This window comes from Lontra canadensis, unplaced genomic scaffold, assembly GCF_010015895.1.
Source record: "Lontra canadensis isolate GAN:19392208 unplaced genomic scaffold, GSC_riverotter_1.0 scaffold52, whole genome shotgun sequence".
NCBI lineage: Eukaryota > Metazoa > Chordata > Mammalia > Carnivora > Mustelidae > Lontra > Lontra canadensis.
In genome coordinates this window covers 10,694,681-10,714,179 of record NW_022631046.1, presented here as the reverse complement: position 1 = coordinate 10,714,179, position 19,499 = coordinate 10,694,681, and the positions used below count along the sequence as shown (strand labels likewise).

The 19,499-nt window shown below is 35.6% G+C and overlaps 1 protein-coding gene across 2 annotated transcripts in view; it reads left to right on the top strand.

The window, feature by feature from the left end:
- Positions 1 to 19,499, top strand: part of CDK17 (cyclin dependent kinase 17) — a 109,662-nt gene that overhangs the window by 54,696 nt on the left and 35,467 nt on the right. For both annotated transcript variants that reach the window (XM_032874278.1, XM_032874279.1), the window contains exon 2: positions 15,395 to 15,541. In XM_032874278.1, the coding sequence (XP_032730169.1) occupies positions 15,424 to 15,541 (118 nt within the window). In that variant the 5' untranslated portion in view covers positions 15,395 to 15,423. The remainder of the gene's footprint in view (positions 1 to 15,394; positions 15,542 to 19,499) is intronic.

Genomic DNA, 19,499 nt, shown 5'->3' with positions numbered 1-19,499 from the left:
GCTTTAATCAGTTTTATAAATATCTCTCAGACCTATACTTTAAACTGACTTTTTTCTGAGTTCTAGATTCATTAAATTCATTAATTCATTAAATTTGTTCCAGTAGGTTCAATCCTGAATTCATTTTCTCTCTCCTAAACTTGCTCTTCTTCCTGTGCTCAGCACTAGGTAATGTGGATTATAGGATTTCTATTATTAATAGCTGATCATTAACCTTATTTAATTACTAATGTACATTTTGCTAAGATAAATTAATTGGAATTAAGTTTGGGAAACCTGGCAGATCTCACAGTGCGATCCACGATCCTGAAACCATTTCAGGGAACCTGCAAGATTAAAACTTAATTTTTATAATACTAAAACATTTGACTTTTTAAAAACTGTGGACATTTGCTCTGATGGTACATATGCATTGGTGTATATAACTACTGGTTCCTTATTTCATTCAGATCATAGCAGGGGCATTCTTTCCCTATATGCATTTGTGGGGAAGAAAACAATTTTACTTAAGGTTTTTTTTAAGAATTTTTTTTTTTTTTTAATTTATTTGTCAGAGATCACAAGTAGGCAGAGAGGCAGGCAGAGAGAGGAGGAAGCAGATTCCTTGCTGAGCAGAGAGCCCAAAGCAGGGCTCGATTCCAGGACCCTGGGATCATGACCTGAGCTGAAGGCAGAGGCTTAACCCACTGAGCCACCCAGGCACTCCTCACTTAAGGTTTTTGATGAAGCAGTTAAGTATGTTAATTTTCTTAAATCTTATCCTTAGGTATATGTCTTAATATTCTGTGTGATGAAAAAGGTAGTATAAAACATTTCTGCTGCATGGTACAGTCATTTAAAATGATGATGTATAGCTTTGTTCATTTACGTATATAGATATCCATGACGTAGTTGAAGGAGAAGAGCTGAAATACACTATTATTAGGAAAACAGCCTAATTTGGGTCCCGACTCTGTTACAGCTTTAGTTTTACTTAGTACACCACTGGTATCAGATGTTCTTACTGCAGAATCAAGACTTTCCCTTCATTATGTCTTGGGATGTGAGCACTTGTGAGACTCAATAAATCTCTTCATGCTTTATAGCCCAGCCAGCAGTTCATAAAACTGTAAGAGATCTCTCTGTTTGACAGCCCAGCTGCTGCGATTTTGAGCAACTGAGACGTTTTCTTTTCTCTTTAGCCCCACCCGGCTTTTCTCTCTTTTGGGGAAAGCATTTACCTAATACTCTCAAGGCATCATGTAGTATGTGGCCTTGGCACTTCCTGAAGGCCCTATGCCCCTTGGGGACATTTTTCTTTTAGCTTTGCATCCCTGTCCCCAGCATTTTGGGGTCCTACCTCCCCATTCCCCTCTTGCAGCTCTAGTACTTGGAAAGCATCCTTTTTTCTCTGCTCTTTTAAAAAATTTAAATTCAGTTAATTAACATGTATAATGTATTACTGGTTTCAGAGGTAGAGTTCAGTAATTCCATCAGTCTTATATAATACCTAGTGCTCATTATGTCCTGTGACCTCCTTACTGTCCATTACCCAGTTACCCTGACCCTCCTCCCCTCCAGCAGCCTTTTTGAAAAAGTGCAGATTTGCCTTGGGAATGTGTCTGCTAAATCTGTCTTGCCAGTCCTTATGCTCCCCTTAAAAATCTGTTAAACATTGGGCTGATTTTCCCCTTTTGTAGTAGGTTCACTCTTATTTTCACCATGACCACAGCCACGGGCTTGTTCTTGCAGGAATTTTGTTCACTTATGCTTCTTTGCATCTCAGCTCTCTGAATTTTTTTTAAAAAAACTATGACTTTATAATCTCTCTGGCTTGTTCTTACTGTTGAGGAGGTAGGAGCAATGATAGTCTTTCGTGAGTTTCTGCATCCTAACTATAGTAATCCAAGGATTTACTGTTGTGTTCTAAATAATTGGTATTGGTTGACAGTTCCCATTGAAATTATTTGGCCAGTTCTTTTAATAAAATTTTACTAAAATAAGGTATTGGCCGTATTTAGTCTGGATGAAAAACCGATACTAAATGTGTGCTGACACAGTAAAAAAATTTTATTATGGTAGAATATATAGACAAATAAAATTGTACAATTGGGATTAAATACATTCAGAATGTTGAGAAACTACCACTGCTGTCTATTTCCAAAACATTTTCATCATCCCAGACAACCTTCAGCCATTGGGTAACAACTCCTCATTGCTCTTACCTTCTTTCCCTTGGTAACCTCTGTTCTACTGTCTCTGTGAATTTGCCTATTCCAGATATTTCATAAGTAGAATAATATAATATTTGTTCTTTTTTGTGTTTGTCTTCATTTAGCATAATGTTTTCGAGGTTCATTCATGTAGCATGTTTCCGAACTTCTTTTTATTGTAGAAATGTATTTTCTTCTGTCTGTGCATCTTTTACATTTTATCCATTCCTCTGTTAATGGACACTTAATGTTTTTACCTTTTGTTTATTATGATTAAGTCTGCTATGACTATACAAATATACAAGTGTCTGAGTCCCTGTTTTCACTTCTTTTTGATCTGTCCCTAGGAGTGGAATTGCTGGTTCGAAAGGTTATTCTGAGTTTAGCTTTTTGAGGAATCCCTAGATGGTTTTCCATAGTGGCTGCATATATTATGTTCCCGCCAGCAATGCATCAGTGTTTAACTTGTCCACATCCGCATGAACATTTGTTATTTGCTTTCTCTATTTTTTTGAACAGTAGTTGTTATTTTCGGTTTTGGTTTTTACAGTAGCCATCCTGGTGAGTGTGAAGTGATATCTCATTGTGGTTTTCATTTGCATTTCTTTAATGAGTAGTAACGCTGATCCTCTTTTCATGCACTCACTGGTCATTTGTAAATCTTCTTTGGTGCAATGTCTGTTCAAGTCCTTTGCCCATATTTTAATTGTGTTTGTTGTTTGTTGTTACAGAGTTGTAAGAGTTCTTTATATATTTTGGATATTAAATTCTTTTTTTTTTTTTTTAAGATTTTATTTATTTATTTGACAGAGAAAGAGAGCACAAGCAGGCAGAGCAGCAGAAGGAGAGGGAGAAGCAGGCTCCCCGTGGAGGGTCCATCCCAGGACCCTGGGATCATGATCTGAGCTGAAGGCAGTCGCTTAACCAACTGAGCCATCCAGGGGCCCTGGGTATTCTTACCCAGAGATATGATTTGCACATATTTTCTTCCATTCTGCACATTGTTTCTTCCCTTTCTTGATGCTATCCCTAGATGCCTAGAAGCTTTTACTTCTAATGAAGTCTAATTTGTCTATTTTTCATTTTTTGTTCTGTGCTTTTGGTGTCATATTTAAGAAATGATTTTTAAATCCAACACCATGAATATTTCTCCCATGCTTGCTTCTGAGAGTTTTATAGTTTTAGCTCTTAGATTTAGGCCTTTGATCTGTGAATGAACACACACACACACCCCTCACTGCCTTTGTTAGATCATGACCTGCGCTGAGATCAAGAGTCTGATGCTTAACCAACCAATCAAGCCACCCACCCAGGCACCCCTTCCCAGCATCACTTTTCCCCTCACCCCAGCAACATTTTTGAAAACTCTGTCTTTTCCCCACTGAATGGTCTTGGTAACCTTGTTGAAAATCAGTTGATTATAGAGATGAAGGTTTATTTCTGGGCTCAGTTCTGTTCCATTTATATTTATGTCTCTCCTTGTGCCTGTACCACATTTTGATTATTGTGGTTTTGTAGTAAGTTTTGGAATCAAGAAATATGAGTCCTTCAACTTCGTTCTTTTACTTCCAGATTGTTTTGGGTATTCAAGTTTTCCTTGGAATTCTGTATAAATTTTAGGATGTGTTTTTTTTTTTTTTTTTTTTTTTTTTTTTTTTTTTTTGAAGGTTTTTATTTATTTGAGATAGAGAACACACACAAGTCGGGTCGGGGAGAGCAGAGGGAGAGGAAGAAGCATGCTCTCCACTGAGTCCTTTTGGAGCTGGATCCCAGAACCCTGGGATCATGACTTGAGCCACCCAGGTGACCTATGTGTTTTTCTATTTCTGTAAAAAACACCTTTGGGATTTTGATAGGGATTGTATTGAATCTATAGAATCATTTTGGGTAATATTGTCATCTTAATATTACATTTTCCAATACATGAATAAAGGATATCTTTGTATTTATTTAGGTCTTCTTTGTTAAAGCCATCATTTTGTAGTTCTCAGAGTACAAGTCTTGTGTTTCATTGTTTAAAGTTATTCCTAAGTGTTTCATTGTTTTTTATGCCATGTAAATGTCCTTGTCATTTGTTCATGTAAATTTATAGAAATACAACTGATTTTTGTGCGTTTATTTTGCATTCTTCAGTTTTGCTGAATTCATTTAGTAGCTCACACAGGTTTTTATATGTGGAGTCTTTAGGGTTTTCCACATATAAGATTCTGTCATCTGTGAATAGAAATGTTTTGATGTCTCTCCTTTCAATTATGATGCTGTTTATTTCTATTTCTTGCCTAATTGCTCTGGCAGAACTTCCAGCTGTGTGGAATAGGAGTGGTGAAAATAGGCATCCTTGTCTTTTTTGCTCTCGATCTTAGGAGAAAAGTTACCAATTTTTTTTACAGTTGTGCCTGAGTTTTCACGTCCAAGAGACCACCAAGGAGCCAAGCACCGATGCAATCACACAAGGGTTTATTCGACAAGCTTAAGCTTGGGCCCAAGTATAACTGACACAGCGGAGTAGGGACTTGGACCCCGAGCTTAGTTAAGGCAGGGGTATTTATGGGTTCCTGTTACTAAAGCAGGGTGGGGATTCCTGGAACCAAAGCAGGGTGGGGGGTGGGTCTCTGGAACCAAAGCAGGGTGGGGCTTACTAAAAGCAGGGTGGGGGTCTCTGAACTATAGCAGGGTGGGGCTTACTAAAGCAAAGTAGGATAAAGTTCAGCCCTTGGGCACAGGGTCTGAGAAGGCTGCCAGAGCTAAGATGGCTGTACTTACGCTAAAGCTAAACCTGAGGTGGGATGGCCTTAAATTTCTCCGCCTCCACATTTCCCCCTGAACAATTTTGACCCTTAAATCTTTAAGGTTGTTGAAGGTGGAAGGTCTCATCTTCTGTAACTTCTTCCTGCTGAGTAGGGGCGTAGAGTTGTCCCTACCTACTCGGGTCAACATTGATCAGTTGGGGAATGTATAGGGGAGTTATGAAAGACAGAGGCAGCTGAGTCCAGGGGTTTAAATCAATCATTAAAGGAGAAAGGGACTGTTTAAAGTGCTAACCTGAGTAGGTCAGAACCCAAGAAATATTTTGTGATAATCTGGAACATCAAGATGGCTGCACTTACATCAGGGCTAGACTCAAGATGGGTACAGCCTTGTTTTTCTTGGCCTCCACATTTACTATTGAATATAGTGCCCCTCCAGTGTTTTTTGTTTTGTTTTCTGTTACTGATTTCCAGTTTCATTTTATTGTGATCAGAAAGCATACTTTGCATGATTTGAATCTTTTAAAATGTATTAAGACCTTTTTTGTGGTCTTCAAATGTCTGTCATGGAGAATGTTCTGTTTGTATTTGAGAAGAATGTGTATTCTTCTGTTGTTAGGTGGAACATTCTATATATGTCAGTTAGGTCTAGTACAGTAGGTTTCTTTGTTGTTCAGGTCTTTTATTTCTTTATTGATCTTATGTCTGGTTCTTCAGTGTTGAAAATGGGATATTGAAATCTCCAATTACTATTATTGTAGAACCATCTGTTTCTTTTTTCAGTTCTGTTACTCTTTACTTAATATATTTTCAGGTTTTGTTGTTAGGTATGTAAATGTTTATAATTGTTATATATTAACCTTTTACTAATATACAGAGCCCTTTTTTGTCTCCAGTAACATTTTTTTCTTATGTAGTCTATTTTGTATGACAAAAATATAGTAATTCCAGTTCTTTTAGTTAACTGTTGTGTGGAATACCTTACTCCTTTATTTTCAACCTCTTTGTGTCTTTGTACCTAAGTTTTCTGTAGACAGTAGATAGATGATATTTTTAAAATCTATTATGCCAATCTCTGCCTTTCAGTTGAGGAAGTTAATCCATTCACATTTAAAGTAATTACTAATAAGGATTTACTGTTTTGATTTAGTTACTTTCTATATATGTCTTGTTTTTTGTTCCTCAGTTCCTCTGTTATTGCCTTATTTTACACAGTTGATTTTCTTACAGTGTACTTTTCGGATTCCCCCTTTTCCTCTTCTGTAATACTTTTTATTTAACTTCTTAATGGTTACTTGGGAATCACAATTAACAGAGGGAGAAGCAGGCTTGCAGGGATCCTGATGCAGAGTTCAGTCCCAGGACCCTGGGATCATGACCTGAGCTGAAGGCACATATTTAATTGACTGAGCCACGCAGGCGCCCCTGTTTGGTTCTTTTTATAATTTCTGTCTCTAAATTGATTTTCTCCTTTTTCCCATACATTGTTTTCCTTATTTCCTTTATTTTATTTATTTTTTGTCATTGGGTTTCCTTTAGCCCTTTGAGCATATTTAGGACACTTGATTTAATGTCTTTGGCTACTAATTCCAAATTCTGGGCTTCTTCAGGAATGGTTTCTGTCAGATGCTTTTTTTCTTGTGAATGAGCCATGTTTTTTTGTTTGTTTGTATGCATTGTAATTTTTTGTTGAAACCTGGACATTGTATTACAGTGTGGTAACTCCAAAAGCTAGATTCTCTGACTGCGCAGGTATGTGTTTGTTGTTGAGGCTGCTGCCATCTGTTTGTGACTTTCCCAAACTATTTTTGCACATATGTATTCTTGGTGGTGTGTGGTCATTGAAGTTTCTTTTCCATTACCTTTGCGGTTAGCTAATGCCCTGATGAAGATTTTCTTTAATATCTGGCTCAAACAACAAAAAATGTGCTGTCACTAAATCTTCCAGTAGATGTTGTGGGAAGCCCCGGCAGCCTGCAAGGGCCTTAAGAAAGGGAAGTGTCTGTTTTGTCAGTCTTTGATCTGCCAGACTTATCAGAATATGTAACCCCCAGTTTTTTTATATCAAGGTTCCCCATTGCCTGCTCCGGCACCAACCGGCTGCTCCAGGAATGCAGGACAGGGCTGAGGAATGGGCAATGTTAGCTGGTTTGCACACGAGATTCTCCTAGCAGCCTGTGTCCCTTTTAGCAAACACTGTGGTAGTTTTGAGTGGCCAGTCAGGCTCCAGAGTTTTGAAATAGTTGATTCCGTTTGTTTTTTTTTCCAGTTTACTGGTTGTTTTGGGTGGAGGGACCAGTCCCCATAGCTTCCTACTATTCATCTCAGGTGTCACAGTGGTTTTATATTGGCCTTCTAATGTAGTGTTTATGAATAGAGGAATATCCTTCGTAGGTTTCTTTTTTCTGGTTTGTGTGTGTGATTATTCATGCTATAAAAGGAAAAGAAAAGAATTATCTTCAGATTTTAACACATAAAGGATTAAGATACTTAAGTGTTGGGGGGGGGGAACATTCCTATAAGCATGATGGAACTTTTATTTCAGTGCTCTGTCAGTGTTTTGTTTAGTAACTTTGTTTTATGTAAATAAGAAATTTGTGTCTCTATTGAAAAAACTTAATTTTTAAATGTTAGTTATTCCTCATTGAGTGGTTAGCTTACATTTCTAGAAAGCATTAGATGTTCATTATGATTGTTGAGGGAAAAATAATAAAAAATTTGCTTATAAACCACTTAATGAATTTACAACAGGTTTAATTTAAAGCCATAGTCCTTACAGAAAAGGTTATAAAGAAATAAACAAAACTGTCTTTATTGTGAAGTCATGCTACTCTACTTGATACTTTAGAACTTTGATCTGCCTTTTTAAGATTTTATTTTATTTTATTTTATTTTAAAGATTTATTTATTTAACAGAGAGATCACAAGTAGGCAGAGAGGCAGGCAGAGAGGGGGGAAAGATTGGATTTTAATCCAAACTTTAAATGCTCCAAGTATTTTGCATGTAAATTTTGCTTCCTTACCTAAAGAAAAGTAATTTAGGCATTTTATAAACAATCTTCAGCTTTCTCCTCAAATTTTTCTGTAGTTTTAACAAGAAATTATTTTGAGAATATCTCAAAGACATTAAACAGATAATTGCAACTCTAATAAATCCTTTAATATTAGAGAAGTTTGAATTAGAAGGTAAATTTACGTCTGAAGAACTTCTTACCACAAATGCCAAAAGAGCCACAATCTGACACCATTTTTGCAGGTAAATATGCATAGTAGAGGGTCTAGTTTGGGAATGTTTACAGCTATATAGCTGTTGTCTTTAAAAAAACAACAAAAAAAAAGTGTGTATGTGTGTGTGTCCCATTCTTAGGACAAAACTGAGTTGGCATTCCCGAATGTTTTTCTGTATTCTCTAAGTAAACAGAATGGTTACATTTCCACAATAAACAAAAACCAAAAAACCGTGAAAAATTTTTCTTAATTTGACAGCAGACAGTCCCAGATACAGTTTAGCCCCAGGTGATAAAGGAAGGTTTTTTTTTAAGCACTTGTAGTTGGAAAGTGATACTAAGCTTTTTCAGCTGTATATATACATCTGTGTATAAAGCATGTTACATGCTGTCATTCTGAGTATCATTTATTGCCCTTTTACCTTTTTAATTTGATCTAGCTACAACAAAAAGCTTGAGATATTTTTGAAAGTTACAAAAGCATAAACATTTTGCATTGTGTACACACATACGTATATACGTATTTGGGGATATATATGTGTGTATATATATGGGATATATGTGTGTGTGTGTGTGTGTGTGTGTGTGTGTGTGTATATATATATATGCAGTATATATGGGTACATGTGTATACATGATAAGTGCAGTGAGTAAAAAAAAGGAATAGAGAGGGTCAGAGTCAGGAAAAAGTTCTCTGAAGATTAACATGCTGAAATTTGAGAATTTATAATGGTTTACTATGTAGTTAAGTCTTTAAAATATCAAAACAGTTGTGGAGTTTTTGTTTTAGGGTTTATTTTAAATTATGGTACATTTACTTTTAAGGTGAAAATAGCTTTTTCAATGGCATGAATTAAACATTAAACTAAAAATTTAGGCATTTACCATAAATCACATTGTTTATACTATCATTTTCAGGAATATTAAGATAGGTTAAGATCCCAACAATCCCAAATAAAAGTTTTTACTAAACTAGGTAAAATATTATAGATTTCAGGAAGTCAGTAATTCAGTGCTGCTTTATTACACTACAGTAAGATTAATCAACCATAAAGGTAATGTAATAAATTGTTAATTCTTAAATTTTTTAAAAAAAGATTTTATTTATTTATTTGTGTGTGAGAGAGAGAGAGAGAGAGCAAGAGCACAAGTAGGCAGAGTGGTAGGCAAGGGAGAGAGAGAAGCAGTCTCCCTGCCGAGCAAGGAGCCTGATGTGGAACTCAATCCCAGGACCCTGGGATCATCACCTGAGCTGAAGGCAGCGGCTTAACCAACCGAGCCACCCAGGCATCCCATTAATTTTTTTTTTTAAGATTTTATTTATTCATTTGACAGACAGAGATCACAAGTAGGCAGAGAGGCAGGAAGTGAGAGAGAGGATGGGAAGCAGGCTCCCCGCTGAGCAGAGAGCCCGACTCGGGGCTCGATCCCAGGACCCTGAGAGCATGACCCGAGCCGAAGGCAGAGGCCTTAACCCACTGAGCCACCCAGGCGCCCCTAATTTTTTTTTTTTAATAGATTTTATTTTTATTTGCCAGAGAGAGAGCATAAGTAGGGGGAGCAGCAGGAGAGCAGGCAGAGGGAGAAGCAGACTCCCTGTTGAGCAGGGAGCCCAATTTGGGGCTTGATCCCAGGAACTTGGGATCATGACCTGACCTGAAGGCAGGCAACCAATCTACTGAGCCACCCAGGCGTCCCAGTAATTGTTACTTCTTAAAGGGTGTTTTTATTATAGCATTTTATGTGTTTTTGTCCTCACCTAATGAGGAAAAATGTTGACATGTGTAATTCTACTTAAAGGTAATTAGAAATGTCGAGGAATCTATTTAATTTGGGAATATTTTTTCTTTAATACTGATCTAGACTGTGACAATGAAATTCTTTAACTTCTTTAACTTCTGTCTTTACTGATCATTTTGACTCAATTAAAATGTTACAGTTATATCGTGGCTGATTAAAAAAAGGATCTGCATTTGAGGATGTGGTTTTTGAAAATTTTGTAGTAGGATTTAGCTTTATAAAATAGTGTTTTTTTTCTCTTGCTAATATGAACTGGAAATGGCTTTCTTATAGCTGATAGGATAGAAAATACCTAAAGTTATTTTATAGACCAGAATTATTTTGATAGAAAATATTCTGAGTTATAAAAATAGAATGTCCCTTGATACATTGTTCAAATGCATTTTATGAAGAAAAGATGAAAAGTTATGTGACTCCTTTTTTACATTGTACCCACTTAGAACTACCAAGATCAATTAAGTGCTCTATACCAGCATTGTCCAATAAAAATATGTGGATTCCATACTTAATTTAAAAATATTTTTTAAAAAGAGTTAATTTTAGTAATACATTTTACATAACCAGATATGTCTGGGATTTTTTTAATGTTACCTATACAACAATTAATGAGATATTTTTACGTTCTTCTAAAATACTGAGTATTTAAAAACGAATTATTTTTAAAGATTTTATTTATTTATTTGTCAGAGAGGGAAAAAGAGAGCATGAGCAGAGGGAGCAGCAGGCAGAAGGAGAAGCAGGCTCTCCACTGAGCAAAGAGCCTGATGCAGAACTCAGTCCCAGAACCTTGGGATCCTGAGGCAGATGCTTAAACAACAAAGCCACTCAGGCTTCCCTGAGTACTTTTTGTTTTTTTAAAATACTGCATCTTCAAAAATCCAGTTTGTATTTTACATTTATAGTATAAGACAGTTTGAATTGACCACTTCTCAAGTGGTCAGAATGGGATGTTACTATATTATGTGAATTCATTCTGTAATACCATTTCTGTTGTAGTTTGTTGTTCAGGCCTTATTTGTCATCTGAAACAAGAGGCACAAACTTTTAGACATGATGTGCAAGATTCAAAAGCGGTGATGTCTGTATAGTTCAATAGATGTCAGTGATTATGCCACTATGTTTGAGAATATTGGAGTTGAAAACTTGGTAGTTGTGAGCTATCAGCTCTTAAGAGTTTTTGTTTGGGCATACAGATTTCTTGAAGGAATGTGTGTTGGGGGTTCCTAAGACCATCCTTAGGCTTGGTGATTTGCTAAAAGGACACAGAAATCAGACAAAAGCAGAGGAAAAAAACTCATGATTGTGATTTATTACAGTGAAAAGATATAGATTAAAATCAGCAAAGGGAAAAGTGTGTGTAGGGTGGAGTCCAAGGGAAACCAGGTGCAAGTTTTTAGTTATCCTCTCCTAGTAGAGTTATATGGAAACTACTTCCTTTTTCCAGCTACCTTGTATGACAACATGTGCAAGGTGTTGTCTACCAGGGAAGCTTACCTAAGTCTTGGTGTCCTGGATTTTCACTGGGGATGAGTTACAGAGGCATCAAGTTACCCATATGACTATCTTAGCTACCTTGTCTCCACCAGCTTCCCTTATCCTTCTTCTCCTCCAAGGTCCATCTGATAGTGTGACTCAATCCCCAGGCATAACAAAAGCAGACATTTACCATAATTTACATTGTTAACGTGAATTGCCTGGTGTGGCCCAAGATCTTAGGCAAACAAAGAGACTTACCAGGCAGTATATTCCAAGGGTTGGAAGTTATTTCTCAGGAGTCAATCACCGTTAAGTCTTTTCTTTGGAAGGTACAAAGTTTGAGTTCCTTTGCTCCCAACACTGCACCAAGCTTATATATAGAGTACTTCTTTACTATGCAGGTTGATCTGGATCCTTACAAAGGAGAGTGTCTTTAGTATAAATTCTTACAGTGACAAAAGGGTAGATGAGATTGACCATAGTTCAATTTATGTTAAATATCTAATATGTTTTAAACAAATGGCATGAATTACTAACAAGGTGAACTGTGTAAGGGCTGACTGAGAAGTAAAGAATCTAGCATGTAGGACAGCCCTACAGTAACAGTTTTCTTAGTTGAATCAACTCTTACGTTTTACGGACTGCCCCTATAAATTCACCTTGCTTGGTGATATACATATATTATCTTATTTTTTATTAAAAATTTAATTGGAATATAGTTGACACACAATATTAGGTTCACATGTACAACATAGTGATTCAGTATCTCTGTGATATGTTATGCTCACCACAAGTATAGCTACCATCTGTCACCATACAACCTTATTCCATGACTAGAAATCTGTATCATCATCTTTCCTTCACCCATTTTGCACACACTGCCCCCACTCCCTCTGGTAACTATCCATTTTTGTTCCCCGTGTTTGTAGATCTGATTCTGCTTTTTGTTTGTTTATGCATTTGTTTTCTTAGATTCTACATATGAGTGAAGTTAAACAGCATTTATCTTTTTCTGACTAATTTCATTTACCATAATACCCTCTAAGTCTATCCATTGTTCTTGCAAATGGAAAGATTGCATCCTTTTTTATGGCTATGTAATATTCCACACCACATCCTCTTTATCCATTCATCTATTGATCGACACTTAGGCTGCTTTCAGATCTCCGCTATTGTAAGTAATATACTATACACCAAAAAGAATAAAATACCTGGCTTAAACTTAACCGAGGAAGTGAAAACCCTGTTCTCAGAAAATTATAAGACATTGATGAAAGACATTGACAACAGCACAAATAAATGGAAAGATATTCCATATTCATCGATTAGAAGAATTAGTATTGTTAAAATATCCATACTACCCAGAGTAGTCTACAGATTCAGTGCAATGCCTATCCAAATACCGATAACATTTTGTTACAGAATTAAAACAAATAATTGTAAAATTTGTATGGAGCCATGAAAGACCCTTAATAGCGATAGCTATCTTGAGAAAGAAGGACAGTGTTGGAGGTAACACAATTACAGATTTAAAGATCTACTACAAAGCTGTAATAATCAAAACAGTATGGTGCTGTCACAAATATATTATCTCTTTTAATCCACACCTGCACTTCCATTTTTGCCTATTATAGAGCAACTTGTATTATATTACATGCCCTGCAGAGAACTATTTGACAGGTAGGGAAAAAATGAGTTTGAAGGCATTGTCAAGCTTTGAAGTTAGTCACACCTTAAGGAGTTAAGATTCAGGAGGGAAGGGAGATAATTCCATGCTGGTTTCCCTCTGAGGTGTTTTCTAACTAAGTTATTTTGGGTAAGACAATGAAAGCTGAACATTGTAGAAGGGATTAAAAAAAAAAGCAACTGAGGAAGTTGAGTGGAGCTTTCAATAGTTTTTTGTTGTTGTTCTAGCCCTAGGGTTGTAGCTGGAATCCTTTGAAGGGGGCACACTAAGAGTGGGAACAAATCAGAGATAGACCAGTATTAATGGTGTTTGAAACCCAGTCTCATGGCAGCTCAGTCCTTGATTGGATTAAGGTGATCTGCTCCTACTCTGACTGCTTGTTAGAAAAAAATTAAATAATCTCTGGAAGAAGGTAACATAATCTAGAGCCTCTATACTTTTCATACATATTTTCATGCAGTCATTACATACAATGTGTAACATTCAATTAAAAATTACTAGGCATACACAGGACCAACAGAGATAAGTCAACAATAGAAATAGGTTATGCAGACACCACATTACAGACAAGAGCTTTAGAGTATGAAAATCTATCCACAAAAATAGATAGCAAGGTGGAGAATGTAACTAGAGAACAGGAATCTGTAGAAAATCAAATAGAAATTCTAGAACTGAAAAATATAGTAACTATAGATGGTTTTAACTTGATTAGAGACAGCTAAAAAGAGGATTAGTCAACTGGAAGATAACTTAGTATATCATACTCAGTACCATGGATTTGTCCTTTTCTAAGGAAGAGGGGTTTTTCAGTATCTCACCAAAAAATAGCAGTTGTGTTAGTGCTTAAGGATAAAAAGAGTCCTCATTAGAGTGTAGTTAACTACACTATTGCTATTTTAGTGTGTGTGGTTTTTTTATATTTTTGTTATGAATTTTTTTAATAAGCATGTAAAAAGTTGGTAAAATATAATATTGTCACAAATTTCTACTCAGTACCCTCCCCTCAGCCTTAGAGCCAATAAAATTTATTCATATAACACCTTATGTAGAGTTCACTTGTTCAGCATATTTAGCTACTTCTGTAGACCTTAGAGTGAGAAAATAAGCGAAATATTTAGAGATTCAAAGTAGATGCCCAGAGCTGGATGGTAAAACATGTATTTAGTACAGGGGAGTTTAAAGGCTCATACTTTTAGTTGGGCTAATGGTTATATTATGTTTGTAATCTGGTAAAGTTCCTTATCCCAAGTAAGAAATAGTAAATTAGAAAAGAAGTTGCAAGTAAATTACTGAGGAATTTGTTTTGGCAGCAAATCCTTGTTTGATATTATTTGAGACTCTACTATGAATTGTACCATTGCTGTATGTACCACTAAGAAAAAAAGAGGCTGTTTTTTTTTTTTTTTCCAATTTTATCTCCTAATTTCAGAGAGGTTAAATTGTGGAGGAAAAGATAATCCTAGTTTTAAATCTCAGCTCTATTATTTATTGTCCATTTGACTTCAGCCAGGGAACTTTTTTGAAGTTATTAGTTTATTTGTGAAAATTGGATATTGTAGCTGCTATAGATAGTCTACTCTTCAGAGTTAAGAAAACCTAATGAATTAAGTGCTATGAAAGTGTATATAGTAATGGGTATGCATTTAGTGCTATGAATTTGGCTTTCATTCTTCCTTCTAAAACTTGGCATTGTTAGGATAACAGGAAGAGAGGTTCCTAACAGCTGACCAAGGCGGGGGGGAAATGCAATATATTGGTTAAATAAGAACTTAAAAAAGAAAATTCCTGTTGGAGCTATTTAATAAAGTATCAAACATCATTCTTTATTCTCTTTCCAGCCCCTTTCACTTCTCCTATTCCCCCATTTATATATCAAGATAACACTGCTTCCAATGTGATGGTTGACATTTATAATGATGGGACCTACGCATCAAAATAGTATTGATATTTTAACTATATTGGTTTTTAAAAAACACATTTTAGAAAAATTTCTAATCCTTCTAAATTCGGTTGTGTTGCTGCAAACCTGTATTTTAATTTAGTTTTGTAAACTCTCCTGCTCTACTGGTGATATGGCATAAATATAGCATTAATCAAAGTGACTAGATCTTGATGGGTTTGGATTTTGTGGTGATTGTGGGCATGAGAATTTCTTTTTTATATTCCTGGTTGGAAGATTCTCAGTAAACTCAGAATGACATTTTTCTTAAGCTTTAAAATATTTAAGAGCTTTAATTTTGTTTTCATTCTGTTCTCTTCTTTTAGGATATTTCAAGTCGCATTCAGTTGATAGGATGAAAAAATTTAAGAGAAGGCTATCCCTCACTCTTCGAGGAAGCCAGACTATTGATGAATCATTGTCTGAATTGGCAGAGCAAATGACTATTGAAGAAAACAGTAGCAAGGATAATGGTAAGTATTTGGGGGCTGGGGAGGAGAGGGAAGGAGAGATGCTTCCCCCTTTTAATGACTTTATAAATTGAATGTGAATTTACTTTTCCAATAAGTTCCTAATAGCTCCTTTTGTTTGTTTCTTTGTCTTGTTCTCTGGTTCACTTAGGAAACAGAAGACTGTGACTTTTGCTTATTACTTACTTAATTGGAGTGTTTCATTTTTACTCCAGGAGTGTTACTATACCTAGTCTCTAACCCTTATGGATTCTCCTATCCTGTTTATCTTTGTTTTTTATTGTCTCTTAAATAAGAATAATTTCTATAATATTATCCTGGCTGTTAAATAACTATTTTTAAGTTAACCTAAGTTAATACAGCTTAAAAGTGTAAGTTTGTGAAATTCCTGTTTGAGGCTTCATCGCAGCTTTTTAACATTGTATATGCATGTGGACCATAGAAGACAAGGTTCATGATGTGAGTAAATCTTACTCTCCTTATTTTATATTTACTGCAGGGTCTATCCATAATATTTAGCACACTTAATAGTAGATCAACATATAATATTTCACATGTTTGGCAGTTCTGTAGTAGTACACAGATGTTGATATAAAATGAAAAGAGCTTCTTTGAGTGGATTAAAAGGTAAAATCCTGATGAAATTTATAGAACAAGGCTGCATATTCAAAACTGAAATAACCCTAGGGATGTCCTAATAATAACAAGGAAGGAGTTGCAGGAATGACTGACAGTATGTCATGAAGTACACATTCTCTGGCAAGCCTTTCTTGCCTCTACCTGAAATTCTTCTGTTAGAAATTTGTGGCTGTGGGTGAAAACATGAATGAATACCCCTACCCATTTCTGCTGAATGTAGATGTCTTTGTTGTGAGAGAGGGAAAGATACAATGTAAAGGGCTCTAGACTTCAAGTTAGAAGTCATGGATTAGAATTTGGGGTACACTAATACACTTATACCCTCATTAGTTGTATGACTCTGAGTAAGTAAGTTACCTTACTCAAGCCTCAGTTTATCTCTTTTCTCAGAGGATCATTATTTACTCAAGTCTGTCTGGCTAGTTGTAATAGGGGAGAGGAGAAATAGATGAGTTCAGTAGAAAATTTAATAATAATAATTTGGATATAACTTACATGTAGGAGGGGGACACATCTTGCATTTGGGTCAAAACTCAAAAGACAGTTTTATGTCTTACTTTTTGTACCAGGAGCAAAATCCTTAATTCTCCTTCAAACCCCCTTTGAATTCTTGGTATTTTTATTAAGCCCTGTGGGGTTTTTTTGTTTTGTTTTTTGTTTGTCTGTTTGTTTTTAAGAGAGGGTGGGGGGAGTGGCAGAAGGAGAGGAAGAGAGAATCTGTGCGGTTCAGTCTCATTGCCCTGAGATCATGTCCGGAACTAAAATCAAGAGTGGGATGCCTAACCTGACTGAGCCACCCAGCCACCCCAGTGATTGTCTTAATAGTATTTTAGACATAGCATAGAAAGTTAAGATATTTCAGGATCTTGTCTAAGTAGTTAACCTTACTCTGATGAGAAGATACATTAAAATTACTGAATTTGATGAGGGGAATAGGTGACAATTTAAATATGAGATGGAAAATAAATCACAGTTGCACTAAAAAAAGTGTTTTGTTTTATATATACTATTTGGGGCTCTCAACTGCAGCTACAACAAAAATTACTTTTTTTTTTTTTCAACTGAAATTCTTCAACTAAGAAAACTGCATCTTAATGTTATTAGGAAGTATAATAAAACTTAACAGAATGCTGCTTCTCATGATTATTTAAAATCTGAAGAAACCTTAAAAGGCAAACAAAGCTTGAAATGTAATTTTCCAGATAGTCCAGTTTCTTTTCTTTATTACTCAGTCTGTGCACTGGGTCAGTTTATTATGATGTTTAGAGTCAACAAGCCTAATTGATGGATATTATGAAACTTTGTTGTACTCCCAGGTTGTTTCCTTTCTTCTGATCTGATACGTGATAGCAGTGACAGGTTTTTTTACAATAGTGGATGACATATAAATTCTAAGTAGTGCCTAACTGCTACAAATAGCAGAGGTCCATGAGAGGATGAGGTTGAAAGCACAGACTATGGATGTGTGTAGGGTCTGATTAGGATCTGATATTAATAGTGTTTGTAAGAGCAGGATTAGGAGTAGGGAATGACGAAGAGTACGGGATGGGCTACAAAATTGTATGTTCCTGCTCAGAGTAGTTCACATAATCGGAAGATCCAAGTGAATAAGATGCATAAAATCATAGTGATTGACATGTTATGATGTTAAAAAAATCATTGGGAAGTCTTACTTTGAACTAACTACTTTGTAGAATAAGAAAGATATGCTGTTTTTCATATAGATTTCCATTACTTTAAAAAATTATGTTAAATTATACATAATGTGTAATTTACTATTTTAACCATTTGGAAGTTTCTGGTTTTAGTGGCATTAAGTACATTCACATTGTTATGCAGCCATCACATCTCCACCATCTATCCCCAGAACTTTTTCATCATTCCAAACCGAAACTCTGTACCCATTAAATAATAGCTCTCTGTTTTCTCCTTCCCTCAGTCCCTGGTAACAACATTCTACTTTCTGTCTCTGTGAATTTGCCTGTTCAAGGTACCTCACATAAGTGGAATCATACAATATTTGTCTTTTTGTGTCTGACTTCTTTCACTTAGCATGATGTCCTAAAAATTTCCATTTTTTTAAAATGCAACATATTATCTTCATGAATTGCCCAGTTCATTGCTGTCATACTCTTGAAATGTTGGGATATTTTATGATTCGTGGACCCCCTTCTCCTTTCTGTACACTCTCCTTAGGCTGATGTTGTTCAGTTCCATGATTTCTGATAATATGTGTATACTGACTACTTTGAATCTATACTTCTAGTCAGGACTTTTGTCTGGATCTCTAGATTCATATCCAGATATTAGTTGACTTCTCCACATAGGTGTTTAATAAGAGTCAAACTTAATACTACCAAACCAGAATTCTTGATTTCCTTCCCCCCAAATCTGCTTCTTTTCCAACTTCCTTCACTTAACCTAAACCACTTAAAACTAAAAAATCAGTAATTATCCTTGATTTTTCTCTCTCCTTCACTGTTCTGTTTCCCCCTTCTCGCCTTTTCTGCTATTCTACTTTCCTTTGTATTTATTACATAAATAATTTTTAAAAACTATTAATGATAGTCATTTATATGCTTGATAACATGTTTCCAGCTATTGCAGCTTTAAAATTTTTCTTTAGATAGATGTTTTTTAATATAGGTCCTCACTAAAAGCTGGATGGGAGAGTATGTATGAAAGTAATTTTGCAGCCATGTCTGCTAGCCGTTTGGTTCTATCTTTATAATATATCCTAAATTTGCCTACTTCTCTCCATTCTAGGCCAGGCCAGACTATAATAGTCTCTTCCTTCCGTTTCCCCTCTGTTGATTCCCTCTCATCTGTTCAACAGCAGCAAGAGGATGTTTAAAATTTTTAAATTTTAAAAATTTAAAAGTGTAAACAACTTACTTTAAACAAACTAAGTTGCAAATGTGGTACTGAGAGGTTCCTTGTGCTCTTCTCTCAGTTCCCTCCCTTAGTTACATCTTTCTTAATTGTAGACCATTATCAAACCCATGAAATTAATACTGGAATAAATGTGAGTATAGTTTTTGTCATTTTATCAAATGTAGGTTTGTATAACCATCACTGCAGTCAGGAGAAGGAAGTATTCCATTATCAGAAAGAGATCCCTTTCATGCTACCTCTTTATAGTTATACCACCTCTTACCTCCCACCATCCCTGACCTCTCAGAATGATGTTTTTAAAACGTGAATGAGATCATACTACTGCCTGTTTCAAAGCTACCATAACTAATTCCAATTTCAGAATAAAATTTGAACTTTTATGGTTACATACAAACATGCTTATCTCTCTGACCGCACTAAATATATG